This window comes from Lolium perenne, chromosome 3 (assembly GCF_019359855.2).
Source record: "Lolium perenne isolate Kyuss_39 chromosome 3, Kyuss_2.0, whole genome shotgun sequence".
In the NCBI taxonomy this organism is placed as follows: Eukaryota; Viridiplantae; Streptophyta; class Magnoliopsida; order Poales; family Poaceae; genus Lolium; species Lolium perenne.
Genome location: NC_067246.2, coordinates 227,945,898 through 227,963,754, shown reverse-complemented (window position 1 = coordinate 227,963,754; position 17,857 = coordinate 227,945,898). Strand labels below are relative to the sequence as shown.

The following is a 17,857-nucleotide window of genomic DNA, read 5'->3' as shown; positions in this document are numbered from 1 at the left end:
AAAAAAATCAAAAAATGAGAACCAAATCACATAGTCTTCTTATGTCATATAGTAAGCATTCAAGTTTATAAACAAGGTCTAGAGATATTCAAAGAAGAAAAATCATGTATCTACCCCCTAACCCTAAACTCCCTCTTATGAAGTCAAGCATGAAGAGAAGTGGTTTTGGATTTCAAACATGGAAATTTCAAAAACCTCCCAAAAGCTTCATTTTGGAGTGACTAAGAAGGATCTAGGCTTATTTTTCATTTGTTTTAAACTTGTTTAAATTTGGGTCAAACCTCGGATTTGACCAATATCCAAATGAGCATAAAAAATCAAAAAAAAAAAAATCAAAAAAATGAAAAACCAAAGCACATAGTCTTTTTATGTCATATAGTAAGCATTCAAGTTGATAAACAAGGTCTAGACATATTCAAACCAGAAAAATCATGTATCTACACCCCCTAACCCTAAACTTTGTCTTTTGAAGTCAAGCATGAAGAGAAGTGGTTTTGGGTTTCAAACATGAAAATTTCAAAAAACCTCCTGAAAGCTTCATTTTAGAGTGACTAAGAAGGATTCAGGCTTAATTTTTAATTTTCATGTTTTAAACTTGTTTAAATCTTGGTCAAACCTAGAATTTGACCAATATTCAAATGGGTATAAAAATTCAAAAAAAAATCAAAATTTTTGCCAACATTGTGAATAAGTAAAACGTAAAATACACTAATATTATTTTGCATAGCAGCAAAAAACTTGAGTATGCAAAGTTGATGGACGTGAGAAGATTGACATATGTGCCAAAAATAGGTCTTCACAAGAAAGTTCAATAGAGATCCTCCATGAACCCTTCCCAAGTGGGTAAAAAAAAGAAGCAAAATCATACATGTAGATGGACGACTTGCTTCCCTCGCCCTTCTCATGAGCCGCCGCCATCTCCTGATCTGATCTCAACCCTAAACCGCGAAACTCCCAAGGCCGTGCAGCCGACTAGGTCGACCCCTTGATCAGCCCGTACAATCCCACCGAGGAAGGAAGAAGATGGATCAGACAATGGGGATCGGAAGCCCTTCTGCTAGAGAAACGTCGATCGCCAGAGAGGTAGAGGAAACCCTAGTCGCCTAGGTATTTTTCCATCGATCTGTGTTGGAATTTTGGCTAATGTAGGCCCAACTCATCAAATTTAGGCCACAATTTTTGAAAATCCCAAAGATTTAATTGGCCCATTCATGCATGGCAAGGGGCGGGACAAAAGTTTAGTCCTACCTTGCTAGTTTAGAGAGAGTTGGACCTCCTTATAAGGGGGGCTGCACCACTTGGTGTACAAGCATGAGGAGAGGACTCCCACACGTGCGCTCCTCCTCCTCCACCGCCCGTTCACTTGCCTCGCCTGGCGTGTGCGCCGCGATTTGCGGGAATGCCTTGAGCCGAGAGCTTCTCTTCCTTTTTGTCACACATGAATGGAATTTGAATGAACGGTTGCACACACAAATCTGAAACGTTTTTGCTTAGTGGACAATAAATATTGTTGCATGTTCAGTTCGTCTTCCGTCCCTTCATTTCATCTCCCACCGCAGCATGTTTGCCTCCTCCTGGGTGTATATAAAGCGAGGTCGCTCCACTTTAGAAACACACATGAAACACTACAGCCTCCCAAGTTCCAGAACTTCGCGCCGATTAAGATCTTCCCCATCCCGTCTTGCGCATGCACCACGAGCCGGGATAGTAGGCCTCCGAAGCCCCGACACTTGAGATCCTGTACGGGAGAGCGACGATAGGGTTTTTGGGGAGCGCTTCTGCGCGGCTACTGACCACATCACGAACGCGGACGAGTTCTTCCCCGATGACGACTTCTTCCCCGACATCAGCAGCCTCTACAATGACATGGGCGATAACACCGACAACGCGAACGGGTCTTCTTCCGATGTCCCGTATGTTCTCCTCATTCTCCTAGTCGACATCATGATGCAGTTTCTATCTCTATCATCTTGTCTAGAATTGTTTTATCATTCTCTCTATTAGATGCCATGACTAGTTTGGTTATCCCTTTTCTAATTGTGTTTTATTTATTTTCTATTTTACTTATATTATGTGGAAAATTGTTAATATATCCAACAATCTCGGCCGGTAACTCAACAAAATCCTTTCCCTTCCACACGGATTTTGTTGGAGATATTCGGTGGGTTGGTCGTGTGCATCATCCATGCTTTGTCATCTTCTTGTTGCTGAGGCCGACTTTTATATTTTTATTATCAGATTGATTCATTAACAAACATTCTACAGGTGAAGGAAAAAAAACACCATCAGGTTATTTGCGCCAACCACCACGTACACGGTACGTATACACCGTGAGATTTGTTGAGATAAGAGAACCCTTAGAATCACGTATTCAGGTACCACCTCAACAGAAATACCTCTCGGTCTTTTTAAACCACAGAATACCTATCGATCTTATTGTTGTAGTGCCCTAGATAAGCAATTTATATTGATCTAGTAAGAGCTCGTTTCCTACCGGCCAAATCTCCTCTGATCGCGTTCCATCCTCTGTGCTTCAATTTGCTAAAAGAGAAAATCCCGTAGCCTGCCATGATGCCTCGACGTCGACGTAGTACTCTTCCCGTCTTTCGGGGCGACGCCAAATACTTCTTCAAACGGCCGGTGCTCAACTGGCCTAGGTACATCATCACCGAGGTGTGCGGAATGACCACCTTGATCTGGACCATGTCCACCCTCTGCTATTACTTCGCCTACGACCTGCCACCCCAGTTCTCCGTCCACCTCACGACGATCCCAGGCAACATCACCACGACGGAGGCTCCGTTCGCGTCGTCCATCATCCCTCGCGCCTTCGACGCCGTCCTGCACGCCAGCAACCGCCGCGCTACGGGGCGGTGCTACCACCACGGAGAGGCCGTTGTGGCCTACGGCGGCTTCACCCTAGCGTCAGGCCGGACGCCCGACTTCTGCGTGCCGTGGAAAGGGGCGCGGGAGGTGCCCTTCAAGCTTTCGTGGGACTGGGACGACGGTGCTGGCCGCCTGCCCGAGCACCTGCGTAGCCGCATCGCGGCGGCGGAAAGAGCCGGCGCCGTGGAGCTCGAGCTCCAGGTGAGAATCCTCCAAGGAGACGACGACAGGCCGACGTGGATGTGGTGCAAGGCGAGGATGGAGGGAGCGCGTGGCGCCGTGACGCCGTGCACCGTGCTCGCTTCGCAGAACTGGTGGTCGCATCTGGCCTAGCAGCTTGAGTTACTATATAAGGCAATTTCATCTCTATTCTAGCTAATGCATCGAATATTGCCGGCGGTTGCAAAACAGGCGAAAAAAGATGGAGAGTTTGCATATATTCCTGTGCACACGTCAGTTCCTATGTATAGTTTTCCTTTGGATATGACTATTTATTTATCAGTCGAATGAGAACTAACTTCGTGCTCAGTCAGATGATGAGATTTAATTAAATCTCAGTTGCAACTTATAACTAGCACGAATTAGAATACAAATTAAGTGGTGTAGACTGAGCATGAATAAGTTTTTGCGTAGTTGAGAACTTGAGATCTACTGTGGATGCAAGGTATCAGCAACAATGTACATAAATTACATGCAAAGAACTGCAAAGTATTGTTCAGTATCCAATAGCAGGAAATATGCATCAATTGCATGCCAACGACGTCTCATTCCCTTCACAGCAAACCAAAAAAAAAAAAAGCTTCAACGGACGATCTTAGCATTCATCAACATCTCTAGATAGCTTTCGTTCCGCTTTAGAGATTGTCAAACTTCATAGACTAACCAACTCAATCAAAGTCACCGCCCCGGTCACCCGTGGGGGACGACACGGAGCGGGCCCAAGCAGATTTTTCACTTTCGCGAACCGTCTGTTGATTGAGATCATTACAACCAAGCGCAATACATATATTCACTGACAATGTTAACTGAAAAAGATATATACCCAGAATTTACGAAATAAAATACTCCTTTATTGCCAAACTACAATGGTAATGTATTTAGCTAGTACTAAAATGTGCTTCTAACTACAAATGAGATTCGTATGGAGATGATTTAACATTACATGCGTAAATGTTGGATTAATTATTCGTATCAAGAACACACACATGTAGCAATGCATTCGCTCCCCCCAACCCTAGCCTACACCGCACCCCTCCTCCCAACCCTCCCGTCGCCGCCGCCGCCGGTAGCGCCGCCGGGGCAAAGATCTCGGGGCGTGGCGGCGGCGGGGGCCTCCCCTCGTGGCGCGTCGGGAATGGCGGCCAATGGAGCCTCTCACGCGGCGGCGGCCCTTCCGCCTCCCGGGGCGGCGGCGGGCGGATGAGGATGTAGGGGCAGCAGCGGCCCTCCCGGGGTCGATCCAGCTGCGGGCTGCGGCCTCCCCGCCTCCCATCGGCGGCATGCCGGCGGTGGTGCCTGGTGGAGGCGGGCGCATTTCCCTCCGCCTCTCTCCGGTGAGGGGTGATGATCTTGGGCTTCTTCCGCGGTATGAGGACGCCCGGGGCAGCAGCCTTGGGTTCGGCGGTGGAGGTGACCCTCTTCTTCGCCGGAGAGGATCGGCCTGCGGTTGGTGGTGGTGGATCTATTGATCTATCACCGCGTTCCGGAGGAGAGATGGAGGGGCTTGGAAGCCGGCGATGGTGTCGCCGGTGGAGGGTTGGAGTGGCCAGCCCAGGGTGGTCGCCGACGTGGGGGTCCGACCTGAATAAAGGCGGCGGTCCTAGGGCCTCTCTTGCGTGAAGAGGAGGACCTACCGGAGGCCTGGACTCGTGATCTAGCCGGAGTGTTGAGTTCCGGAAGGCTCCGTCGGCGAATGTAACAGTGCTTTTGCTTGGAGTTTGCTGGATCGGTGGTATTCGATCGTGCGCACCCATGCTTTTATTCCAACCGATTGGTTCTGGAGGGAGCGGCGCGAAGCTCTTTTTCTATGTTGACATCAAGTGACTATGGATCCATGATGAAAGTCGGAAGAAGAGAATTTCATGAAGGCCGGAGGGGAGGACTATCTAAGGGAGGTACAAGTCTCCGCGCTGTTGAGGGACTTGCTTGGTGTTCCGGGCTTCACAGCAGCGGTATGAAAGGAGGCGACAACACAGGTGAAGTTCAGAGTCCTACCTTTCAGGGTGAAAACCCAAGGTCTGGCCTTAACTGGTTGTGCCTGGCAATGACCTTGTTGGAGGCATTGTTTTGAGAGCGGGGACTATCTTCAGGGTGAAAACCTAAGATCTTTGATCAGGTGACGACGGTGTTAGAGCACTGTTCCCTTCTTGGAGGCGTCGTTTTTGGAGAGTCTGTTTTTCAGGTGTTGTCTTGGTGGTAGATGTATTGCTGTTTTTAGGCCCGAGATACTATAGCGGGACTTTTGTTTCTTAGTTTTCTTTTCGTTTTTTGGCTGTGTGCATCCGTAGTGCCATTAGGGTGGTGCGTTGTTGCAGAGGCTGGATGTAATTGGTATCTTTTGATATTAATATATTCCCTTTATCGAAAAAAATTATTGGTCAAAATCAACGCGACGGAGAGATTATTATCACAACTTACTAACTCAAAGTCGTTGTGGAAAAATCGTATTTGGGTACCAAACTAAATTGTCCCTCGCGTCGCCTCGTAGGGGCGGCTCGGGGGAAACCTAGCTCACTACGCCGCCACCCTCCCTCCGCCCACGCCGGCCACGTCGCGGCCGCCGGAGGAAACCATCGGGCGAAGTCCTCGCGGTGGACAGCGGCGGTGGGGCATTTGTCTCGCGCACGCAACGCCCCCAGTGGCATGAGATCTTGGTCGGGGAGACTCGGCCCCAAGCTCCACGGCCCGGGCGCGTGCCGGTGTTCTCTGACGCCCTCGGCCTTTGCAGCACCCTCCCGGCGGTCATCTTCGGCGCCCGCCCGACGCGGCGGCGCCACGAGCTTCTACTAGGCACGTCGGTGTGGGTGGCAGCACCCCTCCTGCTTCTCCACCTCGGGCTGGAGGATGGCTGGCGTTGCTCTGCAATGTCTTGGGGCGCCATATCTGATCGGCGCCTTGGTCTGGCCCGCCGGCTTCTGGTGGTGGTGAGGAAGGTGGCTGATGCGCGTTGGTGGCGCATCCGTCGCGTTCGGAGGTGTTTGGACCAGTGGGGTTGTGGGTCAGCGGTGCTGCGGGTCTCCCCCTCCCCGCCCTCGGTCCGACTACATGAGGTTGAGGAGTCTGGGGGAATCTCCGGGCGAAAGCCTGATGACGCGTCGTTCGCAGACGTCGCTTTCCTCCTTGGGGGGTCATCGTGGAGCTCCCCGTTCCCCTCAACCTCGGGTCACCTCTCCAGGTGAAGGCCTTGACCCTGCGCTGCAGGGTCGGACGACGGCATCGTTCATCGTCGCTTCCCCTCCTGAGGGTGTCGTTTTTGGACTTCGTGATTTTCTTCGAGCTTCCCCGAGGCTGGACTTGCACAACATCGCAGTTCACAGTTGGCCGGCGATGCGAGTGTTCCGTGTGGCGACCTGTGTGGCAACGATGGTGTTGAAGAGTGATGGTTTGGTTGCTGCAAGACCTTGTTAGTCGGCTTTGCTCCGGCGTGTCCGAGTTTCTTCATGTTGGTCCTCCCTTGATGTGAAGTCGGAGCTTCTATGTTCTTCGAGCGTCTTCATTTGAGTGGCATAGGATGACCTGCAAGGGGCAGTCTGGTGAGGTTCTTCGGCGCGGGTCTTGCGCATCGCCTCTCCGGAGCTCGTCACCAGAGTCCGAGCTGCCGGTCCCTTCGCGAGTAGCCACCTGTTTGGTGTTGGCCAGCTTGCACTTCACGGTGTCTTCTTTTTGGTCGCTTCTTCGGGGAAGTTGGAGTCGGTGCAGAGTGATGACGATGACGCTGGTGGGCAACCTCGACGACGATCTTCGCTTCAGTGGTGTTTGTGCAGTTCATGTGGGTTGACAGGGTGGTTGTGTGTGCCCTCGTGACGGTCGTGCTCCACGATAGTCGGTGCGAGTGTGTTTGTACCGGTTTTTGGCCGGTTTTTTCCCATTAATAAACCGGCCACCTATTCTTCTATATTAATGAAAATGGCAAGCCTTGCCTGGTTTTAAAAAAAGTCGGTGTGTGCAGATGAACTGCGGCATGAGGCTCAATGGTCTTCCATTCCAACTTAAACATGGATGTATAACCCAGCCACACAGGTTCAAGTCCAAAACGGACGCATATTTCGATCCCCGTAAACATCCAACAATGTAAGAGGCGGTTTCCAAAGGTTTGCATTTCATTTTTTTTTTTGAGGGTAGCTTTACATCACATTGGGTGTGCAAGTGAATGTACATTTCCATCCATTCGATTCGATCGTTGATTTGAGTCTTTTATCTTTTCAACTGGCAATCTAATTTCTGGTAGGCTTTTACGGTCAGCCTTGTTGCTACAACATCATGAGGAAAATGAGGAGAGACAAATAAACAGAAAAAGGTTATCAAATATTCTGTTAATCACAAATGCAGGAGCAGATACAAGGTAGTAATAAGTTGCTGCATCTTGCGTGCCCTTCCGTGGCTCGATGTAAACCTACCGAAGAAAAAGAGCTCGTCACGTCAAGCGTCTAAGCTAGCCTGCATGCTGACGAGCTGGGCTGCCCATCGACCAAAGCGTCGCAGGTGAAGGACTGCCATGCGACGCCCACGTCGATCTCCAGCTGCGCCACGCCCCACCTCCGCTCCGCCGCCATCAGCCGACCCAGATCCGCGGGCATCCCCAGCCCTGCGCTCGTCGCGTTAACCGCCCACCGCCCCGCCTCTCTCGCCGGCAGCCGGAAGCCGGGCGTGCGCCCGCGCGCGAGCGGGACGCCGGCGTACGAGACGACGACGTCGCCGCCGCCGTGGCGCAGCTCGTAGAAGTGGCCGTTGGCGACGTGCACGACGAGGTCGAAGGCCGGGGATGCTGCGCCCGGAGCCAGCGCCAGCTCGAGCCCCCTGGCGCCGAGAAACTCCACGGAGCACGTCGTCGGCTTGTCGTGGGCGCATGGAGAGCCGTCGAGCTCTCGGAGCCCAGGCAGCAGGGCGTCGATGTCGATCGGCGGCAGGGCCACGAAGACGAGCCATAAGGACCAGTAGATGAGCACCCCTATCATGCAGCACCCATAGCCGCAGTCGTCGGATCCGGCGGCCCGGGAAGCACCACCGCCGTCATCATCCTTGGATGCCATCGGAAGCACGCCGGGAATAGAGCGAGGCGTGCTACTTTTCTTGCGTGGCTTTGATGATCGAGTCGAGCCTCTGGCTGGATCGACGTTGAAGATGTTAGCTAGGTAGGTGCCTAGGTATATTTGCCGACTTGAGCCGTCACGTGTGGTAAATATCTCTTGGTTTTCTTTTCGTTCAAAACATCCCTATCAGGTACGTTTTGCGGCAGGATTCAGATAGGCCGTTAGTCTGTTATTATACGCACACGAATCGGTAGACCTAGTCCGAGAAAGAGTACACCTCGAGAGAACCAACAAAGATATCTTATCGTCGACATGCGCCATTTTCAGAGCACCAGCTCTTCTGCCCATGGCCAGAGTTTTGCATCGACACTACAATGGTCAACATAGAAAACCATGAAAATCGTTCTGAATGAACACATCATTCATAGCTTGGAGAGGTAAGAGCAGAAAAGGGAGACGCAGCTTCATTTTGTTATTTTGGACTCTTTGTTCAACATTTAGCAGGCCAGTATTTCGATGAGTTCCACAAGAATAATCATGAGGAAGGATGAATGGTCTACAGAGTTATTGCCACAACTTCTCACCGGATCCAGTCGCAATGTTATACTCAGCACACCAAACCTTTCGAGCAGTATACAGCAAAGACAAACCACCCTATCAGAAGAGAACAGAATGCCGATATCCCTATTAGGAACGACCAGCCAGCCATTAAAATGCCAATGCACGACACAATTACGAAAGGGGCAAATGACCGAACAATAGACATCTTGTCCACCCATTCGCCATGGAGCCAAACAAGAGCGGCCACGTTCAAGACATTCCACTCCACCGAGCCACCGTGGGCAAGCCGGTTCAGGCAGTTTGCCACAAATGAGTAGCAGTTGCAAGTGAACAGATTGTAGTACTTGTGCTGGAAATGTCTCGTGCCAAGTTGTAGGGCGCCGTCCCATGATGTTGCTGTTCCCACTTCCGCGTGCTTGTAGGAACACTCGCATACATGCGCCGCAAGATTAGCAGGAAAGCAGGACTGGCCATGAACAAAGCAAGAATATTTCAATAATAATCGTCAACTTGAAAGGAAAGCGCTGAAAGAAAAAAATAAAAATGCAAGTAGGTTGCACGAAAGAACAGATAATAGACCGACAAGATTGTGGAACGGCATAGGCATTTTCACCATATAGATGATCAGATGTAGAGTGTCAAGTGGGATCCCATCTAAGTCCCACTTGTAGACTTGTAGTGCATTTTGCTCTCCCATGTCAACAAGAGAGGTTACCTACAGAATGCGGTCCTAACTATTTATAAATAAAACTGGCACAAAACAAAAAAATGAAAGTGATGGTAAGATTTTCAAAATGCCTAGTCATGCTCTGTCTGTGATAGTTCCCAGCCCATTTGTATGATATTGCAAATACTAAGTCTGATGATACGATTTTCAAAATGCCTACAGCCATGCTCTGTCTGTGGTAGCAGGCAGGAGTTAGACAACTCGTGCGTCCAGTGTTCCCAGCCCATTTGTATCAGATTGCAATACTAAGTCTGATGATACGATTTTCAAAATGCCTACAGCCATGCTCTGTCTGTGGTAGCAGGCAGGAGCCAGACACTCACTCGTACATCCAGTGTTCCCACTTCCCAGCCCATTTGTATCAGATTCCAAATACCAAGTCTATGCGTTAACATAAAGCCTAATAGGTATTAATGTGTTAATATTTACTGTTTCCCACAGAAAAGAAGTATTTACTGTTTAGAAAATGGCAAATCTTCATGCATGGCATGTCAGAAGAGTAAAGCTAGTTGCATCACAAATTCACAGATCCTTTAGGAGCTACTGACACAAAAACTACATGTCAAAATGAAATAGTACTAAAAGTAAAATATGTCAGCAATGGAGTATGTCACATCACATAGGAGACTAACCAGTAGACATTTTCAATCAAGTATAAATAACTGAAAAGTTTACTACGGGGTAGCAGACTAGACTAATAAAGTAGAGCAACTATGTTTGATCAGATATACAGTACCTTTTTTCTGTCAAGCTGGAGGTATCTGGCAACAGAACCATATGCGAAATTATCCATGCTCACTAAATTTGATCCAGCAAAATCCAGGACAGACCCATCCTCCTGACAGATTCCAACATGCCCTATGTAGGGAGCAAGCCATGAAACTACAGGAAGAGGAGTCCAGACAATGCAACAAGGGAATCTCCCTCTCTTTGGATCTATCTCACCAACTGGCCACAACTCCTGCAGTTCATTCTTTGATCTGATATCTTCAACATCAAAATCAGCTTTAATCTCCATGGTGGTAAATAGTTCAGTTAACATTTGTTGAACTTATACAAACTAGAATATGACTAGCTTGCATCCCATGACCATGTCGACCTTTGCTGAAAAGAGCAAATAAAATTAGGCCCCTCGATGCTTTTGGAGAAAAAAGGGTGAAGAATTGTAATCAGTTCCACCTTACTTCCCTATTACTGTCACTAGCCTTGGGATTTTCGTTTCAAATAATGGTCCATTGAGGAAAGATGATGGTGGTAATGCAATGATTCTGCTCTTTATTTCATTTTTTTGGAAGAGGTTAAGTGGTTGTAGGCTCGTACTATCATACTATGTACGGAGTAATTTAAATGGGACATGCTCGGACGTTTCTAATTAACTTTCTTTTAGATTTAGTTCTTCCTTGGTAAATGCGGATGGGAGCCGGAGGACAGTTATATGGAGTAGTACTTCAACACCATTGCAAATCCATATAAGAAGATCAGGCAAAGAAATGTTGAATATGGACATTAAGGTATGAACAAGACAATAGCAACTAGTATAACTTTTCTGACCCAAATGACAGCCATCATTGCAAATTCTCCTTGACAAAATTATCGTCCAGTAAGTAGCAACTTCAGTATCGCACTGTCTGCCATTTTCAACCTCAAAACAGATAGCCTGCCCCTTTTCACCGTATTGCAGGGTAGAAGAAGGGGTAATTTTGCTATACTAAATTGGTACATCAACACCTCCTTAGCCAGCATAAGCATGAATGTCCACACTTAAGACTGACAAAGATACGACTCGAACAAAGTAAATGTGTCTATCTACAACGCTTTAGGTGTCAAACATTTTATGAGCTGGTCTCTTTAGTAGGAGAAGAGATGTTGAAGAACACAAGATCAGCTTGTCGAGGAAAGGGACACCTATCAGCTAATTAAAGTTGATGTGATACAGTATGCTTGTCAAATGTCAAGGAGCCACGCCTCCTCTCCCCATTCCAAAGCAACCTGCTGCCATCGCTTCTGCCAGCCGTTTTTCTTTTTCGAGGTTGTTTTGCCAGCCGTTTGACGAAATGCACAAACAAAATGCAGGAGCAGATTGCAGGGAGCAGTGGCTCCAGCGGGGCGAGAACCTTATTTATTCATGAAAAAAAATGCGTTCTTCGGATGGCTATAAACTGCGTCTGATACTGGCTACCGCTAGTTTTCGGGTGACTGTCTGCGTGGGTGCAGAGCATTGGCCAGTTCTCAAAGCGCGAATATCTGTATTGAAAAGGGGGCTGAATGGCAAGGCAAAATCTAGTATTTGCCATTTCAGTAGGCAAAAGAAAAGCATGAAAGCTCCTAAACTGGCGCCCGACGAAGTAGGAACGAATGGAATCGAAGAGTAGCGGAGACTGAGAGGAGAGCTCACCGGAGAGTATCGGCGGGCAGGGTCCTCCGCGATCTGGTGTGCACGTACGGGGTGGGGTTCCGCTAGATTGGGCGGCGCCGCGTCGCCTTCTCTGGCCGTATAGGTGAAGGCTGGCTTGAGAGAGTTGGGAGTAGCAGGGGAGGCGCAGTTGCAGAGGAAAGTGGAGAAAGGAGGGAGGGGAAGGTGCATGCACCTCGAGGCTGTACTGGATGGGCGCGGCGAAAATGGTAGGCGCACGCATCGCGGACGGCACAAAGCTTTGCTTCCGCCTGCCGCGTTTGTTTGTTGGTTGCTGGGAACTTTGGTCGCTGGCAAGGTCTGGCCCATGCGCCAGCGGGCAAGACGTATTGCAACTTGCAGATGGCAAAAGATACATTTTTTAAAAGAAAAAAGATGGCAAAAGATACACATAACCCATGCCTGTGGAAAAAAAATCGCCTTTTTTAAAAAGAAGTGCAAGATGCAACATGAGGTGCTATCGTCCTTCAGAGTTTAATAGAAGGTGAAAATACCGTAGAGATGGAGCCGAGCAACATGTAACTCTTTATTTTCAAATACTCGAAATTCATCCTTGAAAATGTCAAAAACTTTTGAAACAAATTCTAGAGATAGCAAATAATGTATACTACAAACCTGGAAAATCTCAATACAAACTACTTTGTATTCTAGGCTACACAAAAATGATAAAATCTGGCAATTTTTTAATTTTAACTACTTTGCACGTCTATAGTATCATTGGCTATCTCTAGAATTTTGTTTCAGATTTTTTTGAAACTTTAAAATATGAATTCTGAATAATAAATATGTTTCAGATCATTGGCAAATCCATTTCAAGTTTCCCAGACCTAAGTGAATAATACACTATGCTTTCACTTTTTTTTGCAAGCTACACGTTGTCATATTTTTGGATGAAAAAACTTTGTAGGTGCACAAGATACAAACCCATGTCTATGAAAATATTTCTCATTAAAAAAAAAACTTAAAAGTACAGTAAGCGAGAACAGGGTCTTGTAAATCACAGTTCCCTTACTCAATGTTCACGCTATCTGAACCTCACTGTGATGATCATCCTTGAAAAAATCATGGTCAGTTGAGACAAATAACAAAAACCTCCCAAGAATACCTATCCAGTCTAATCAATAGAATGCTTCTATAATTTGTCGCTTCCCAGTCTATACAAATGGAAGGCACTCTAACGAATCAATGTGCTACACATGACGCTTAACCAATGGCGAGTACTGAAATTGCCAACCTCCAGCAGCAGATAGAGTACCAATCTACTGAACTCTTCGAACTGCAGTAGCAACAGGTGGGCACAACTCTATTTACTTGTAGTATCCCCGATGTTTCTTCTGAGAGCAGCACGTATTTCATAGACCTGGAGAATCCACGTCTTCTGTTCGGACAAAGCAGCCTTTTGCATTTGAAAGTTGACTGAGCAGTTGAATTAGTCTTCAACCTGTGTGTTGAAAACGAAACTGGGGAACGTGGATGTAGTGTCCCTGGTAAAGCCAAAAAAAAAACACTTTATGTTAGCCATTCACACTATGACAATAGATCATTAACAGGGATACGTGGACATATAACATTAGCATGCATGGATGAAGCTTTAGTCAGTGGTGACATTTCATGCTGCTGCCTTCTAGGCTTCTAGCACCATACTGCTATTTTTCTTTTTGAGGGAAAGAAAGTACTGGTTTGTGCAAAGACAAAAAAAATTGTTAAGCACAAGCATATCGATCTAGGATTCTAGTACTGGTTCTAGTTGACGAAATTTGTTAAGCACAAGCATATCCATACTTGAGGTAAGGCAGTGTCATCTTCTTTATAACAGATGGATGCTGCAACACAAAAGCCCTCCACTCCTGTTTGCTTATCCTGTTGTCCTTGTCAGTATCAGCATCCTCAAATGTCTAGACAAGAATACAACATACATAACTCAGTCAGAACTACCAAGCATGGAGTATTACTGAGTTTGCAACTCCAAACATAATAGACTGAGGTGAGAGTACTATTGACATCGATGATACCTTGTCTAGTATTGCTTCCACAATCTCGTCAGACAGCTCAACCTGTGACTCCATTAAAGTAGCAACAACCATTTGCTTTACCTGTGGGGAAACAGAGATCTGGAGTTTTAATTACCAACTTGGAGCATGCCACATAACAAGCCTGACTTTATTTTGTCATTCATTATTATATTCAAGACTTCCATTGCAGGGAACAGTTAAATATGCATTGTGATTTCGTATCGAGGTTTCGTGTTAGTAATCACCAGTTCCCCACTCTATTTCTATAAAAAAAAAAACAGGCAACTACATGAATTGCTAAGCCGTAACTTGCTTTCTGGGAGAAGATAAATAACAAAGGTAATTATAATCAAAAGCGCCAACAAAGTTCATGACCCATCGTGAGGCTCATTTTGACATTTCAGGAGAATTCCACTATGCTAACATCTCATGTTGAGGTTTATGTTGAAATCCAAAGTGTAGCTTCATTTATAAAGCGGGGCGAATGCTTGTTCGAGGCCAATGAAGCCAAGCAACTGAAGAATATGCATGCAGAAATCATGGCGCATCGGTTGAACTCTCAAAGCATGAGGAGCAACCGAGCTCAGATAGGGCTGGCAGTGGCAATGCAGAAAATCTTGAGTACCAAATGTTAGCACAACAATAAAAATCACAGAAAAGACAAACCAATGAAACATACCTCTTCACGCTCAATGAAACCTGTTTGCCTCAAATCATACAATCTGAATGAAACTAGAAAAAACAACAAATCAACAATTGAAGATATAACTTATAAAGTGCAAAACTCTTGATTATCCCCAGTTTTAGCGTGCTTACAATTAATTTTATCTTCCATTGGAGTATTTGGATGAAACACGCTTATTGAGTGGATAAACTCTTCGAATTCAATAACGGCATTTTTCTTTTCGTCAAAAAGATCAAAAACCTACATAGAGAAGAAAATAGATACTCAAACCACTCAGTAATAACAGGATTGAATACAGTTGTGCGGACATTGAATGGTAATTTCAGACCATATGCACTGGAGTTCCTTACTTCCTATTAGGATTGTTCAGAGCAAATAATACAAAACACTTAGAAAGTTTCGTCATACAGTATTTTCCCTATTTCATCTCATCAAGTTCCACGTTTGTTCAAGAAAGTTAGACCTAATCCAACAAAATTCCACAACACAAGCTCCCTAGCTTCGAGCTTTTAAATAGTACTCCCTCCATCTAAAAATAGTCATCTCAACTTTTTCTAGATACAGATGTATCTATAACTAAGATGTGTATGTATCTAGACAAAACTAAGACACCTATTTTTAGACGGAGGTAGTATTTGATACAAACACAGTTAAAAGAATGACAATAAAGCAATAATCTTTTTCAAGTAGGACTAGTTGGTCTTACTTTTAGATACAGGACAAAAGAACTACTGAATTAGACTTCCATAGGCAAAAGGTTCTAAGAATATTTAAATGACATGAGTGGGAGAGCAACTTTTGCACTTACCCTATCTAAGAAAAGATTCTTCCCTGATGGTGTCATGAACAATGCTAACTGCAGCTCCTCCTAAAAATGTAAAATAGTCTTAGCAATTAGGGACCAACAAAAGGTTAAAGGGAACGTTTCTTACACTGATTACATCTATTGACTTCCTTTACCTGGAAAACATCTGCCTATTGCCTAATAGAGCATTATAAAATTTCAGATTAATCACAAGTCAACAACTTTAACGGAAGTCCGTCCATGCCCGACAAAATCCTGCTACACTTTAGCTTTCAGGTTGTCTATAAGAACATTAGGGTCATTTTCACCTGAGCATTAGGGTCATTTTCACCTGAGCATTTGCTGTTATCAAGCATAGTAATAAGTAGTGAACTAGTGAGTAAACTACCAAGTCCTTCTAAATATATTTATTTATAGTCCATAAAGGAAGCTAGTAGTCTTGATCATATAGTACTAGTTCTTTTTGAGGGACTGACCATAATACTAACCTGAAAGTCCTACCTGACACAGGACTTTTATTTTTGCAAAACAAATTAGAGAACCATTTTCCCAGATTTCATGTTTGATCTTCCCCAATCGTCAAACAGTTCTGAAGCTGCCATCCACGACAGCATGGCAATTTGGGAAAGACAAGCTCGACTGATCCGAAATCTAACAGCATTGTTCATACGGATAGGATAAACTGGACCGGTAGGCTAAAAAGAAAAGGATGAGTTTTTCCATATGCAGACCTTATGGATGAGGCCGTCGTTGATGATGGAGCAGCTGATTTTCTTGTACAGCTCGTACAGCGCCTCCACCTCGTTCACCGAGACTGCCAAATTCACCACAACAAGCCACAACCACCTCAGGCCACAGATATAGAGATAAAAGAGGACACGCAACCGAACAAATTATTAGCCGTACTTACAGCAGCGGGACTCGTGGGCGAGGTCGGCGAGCTCGCCGAAGGTGAGGCGGCCGCTGGTTCGGGCACGCTGGCGCGCGTGGGCGCCGACGAAGGACAGCATCGGCGGCGGGCGCTGGTGGAAGCAGCGCGCGGCCGCGAGCGCGACCGCGTCCACCACGGCGAGCAGCGGGAACAATGCCATGCACGCGAGCTCCCCCAGCGTCAGCGAGCTTCTCGACTCCTGCCGCATCGATCCGCGAACAAGGACCCGGGTAAGACTAAGAGGATTGGCCGCGGTCAGATCAAAGGCGGCGGTGAGGCGGCGGAATTACGAAAGCGTCGGAGGAGCCGGAGGAGTCCATGCGCGGAGCAGCTGGCAGCGAACCATCGATCGACGGGGCGTCTTCTTCCTCGCCGGGGGCGGTCGCCGGGGCAGGTGGCCGAGGTCGTCACGTATCTGCGCGCGGCCGTCGGTGTGTTTGAGGGGAATTGGGAGATCCGTGTGTCCGCCCAATTGTTCTGGCCCAAGTTTAGCCATCTGCGTGGCCGAGTTGGATTTGTGCCGTCCAGTGGGTCCCCAATCATTGAGCGATCCACCGCGGCAGCACGTCCTCACTGTCAAGTGATAGGTACTCGGATTTCGGCATTTCCCACGGTCGCTTTCTTAAGATAAAAAAGCTCGAAAAGCTCCGACCTTAAATTAATATATAAATAAAAAAATAAAAAAATTGACTACATGCATGTTTCGTATATCATCAAGATTTGTATATGGCTGCTTTTAAAAAAAAGATTTGTATATGGCTGATTATGCTTGAAAAAAACAACTTAGCCAACAAGCAGAGAGAAAAATAAAAACATAAAGTGCAGCCTTGAGCATCAAGACCCTTGTCCCGCTATGTAATTTGATCGAAGAAGAACCGAAGACTGCGAATGAAGATTGTCACCAGGACTCACACTATTGTCAACTACCAGGAAGCCAAGACGCAATGTCACTTGTTTTCACCTCCGAAGAAAGCACTATGCCTTCTCGCCCCAGATTGAAGGTGTTGCACCTGTCAAGAGGTGGAGCAGCTCACTCAAGAGGTGGAGCAGCTCACTCTGAGCACGCATAGACATTGACAGACAATTGAGGAAGACTCTCAGCACTACCGCCTCACTATGCAGCCACCCACGAACACCACTGCTTCCACAGCACCGACCACAACGCAAAGACCCAAGTTGTCAGTAGATGACACCTACGAAGGGGCAGTGAAAAAATGTGCCAGTGCCATCAGGCATGCCCGAGAAACACAACTTGATCACCGGGAGGCTGCTGCTTCTAGAGAGGGGGAGCACTTCCCTCTCACCCAGTCTCGAGGGCGTCGACACGTCGCCAAGCATACAACTCCAGGGGAGCAGAGCGAAGGAAAAGCAACTGCTATCAGCTACTAACAGATCGCATTTGACCTCGTGCAGTGACCTTGCAATCTCAAGGCGACACCTCCAAGGAGGAGATTATGTCGGGGCGTTGTCGCCACCCAAGTGAAAGGACACAGATGTCGCCTAGAGGGGGGGGGGGTGAATAGGCGATTTAAAACTTTTACGAGATGGGCTTAACAAATGCGGAATAAAACTAGCGTTTACTTTGTCA

At 46.8% G+C, this 17,857-nt stretch overlaps 4 protein-coding genes across 6 annotated transcripts; 1 reads left to right on the top strand and 3 right to left on the bottom strand.

Annotated features, from left to right (window-relative positions):
* Nucleotides 1-2,467: 2,467 nt before the first annotated feature.
* LOC127338562 (uncharacterized) lies at nucleotides 2,468-3,228 on the top strand. The gene has a single exon (XM_051364625.1). It carries the CDS (start codon nucleotides 2,569-2,571, stop codon nucleotides 3,217-3,219), a length of 651 nt encoding a protein of 216 aa, XP_051220585.1. The 5' UTR covers nucleotides 2,468-2,568; the 3' UTR covers nucleotides 3,220-3,228.
* Nucleotides 3,229-7,532: 4,304 nt separating this feature from the next.
* LOC127343576 (uncharacterized) lies at nucleotides 7,533-8,196 on the bottom strand. The gene has a single exon (XM_051369716.2). It carries the CDS (start codon nucleotides 8,133-8,135, stop codon nucleotides 7,533-7,535), a length of 603 nt encoding a protein of 200 aa, XP_051225676.1. The 5' UTR covers nucleotides 8,136-8,196.
* A 377-nt stretch (nucleotides 8,197-8,573) lies between these two features.
* LOC127343575 (protein REVERSION-TO-ETHYLENE SENSITIVITY1) lies at nucleotides 8,574-12,050 on the bottom strand. The gene is made up of 3 exons (XM_051369715.2): nucleotides 11,819-12,050; nucleotides 10,160-10,527; nucleotides 8,574-9,162 (listed from the first exon to the last, which is right to left on the bottom strand). The coding sequence occupies exons 2-3, from the start codon at nucleotides 10,463-10,465 to the stop codon at nucleotides 8,743-8,745; spliced, it is 726 nt and encodes a 241-aa protein (XP_051225675.1). The 5' UTR covers nucleotides 10,466-10,527; nucleotides 11,819-12,050; the 3' UTR covers nucleotides 8,574-8,742.
* An 822-nt stretch (nucleotides 12,051-12,872) lies between these two features.
* On the bottom strand, nucleotides 12,873-16,778 carry LOC127343573 (calcineurin B-like protein 10). Of its 3 annotated transcripts, XM_051369713.2 has the most exons (9): nucleotides 16,560-16,771; nucleotides 16,249-16,468; nucleotides 16,070-16,152; nucleotides 15,342-15,401; nucleotides 14,665-14,773; nucleotides 14,528-14,580; nucleotides 13,849-13,929; nucleotides 13,619-13,731; nucleotides 12,873-13,320 (listed from the first exon to the last, which is right to left on the bottom strand). In XM_051369713.2, exons 1-9 carry the CDS (start codon nucleotides 16,587-16,589, stop codon nucleotides 13,266-13,268), a joined length of 804 nt encoding a protein of 267 aa, XP_051225673.1. In that variant the 5' UTR covers nucleotides 16,590-16,771; the 3' UTR covers nucleotides 12,873-13,265. The 3 variants fall into 3 exon arrangements, with proteins under 3 accessions (XP_051225673.1, XP_071684461.1, XP_051225674.1); XM_071828360.1 differs by lacking the exons at nucleotides 14,528-14,580; nucleotides 14,665-14,773 and having other exon boundaries at nucleotides 16,560-16,773; XM_051369714.2 differs by lacking the exons at nucleotides 12,873-13,320; nucleotides 13,619-13,731; nucleotides 13,849-13,929 and adding an exon at nucleotides 14,077-14,441 and having other exon boundaries at nucleotides 16,560-16,778.
* Between the last annotated feature and the right edge of the window lie 1,079 nt (nucleotides 16,779-17,857).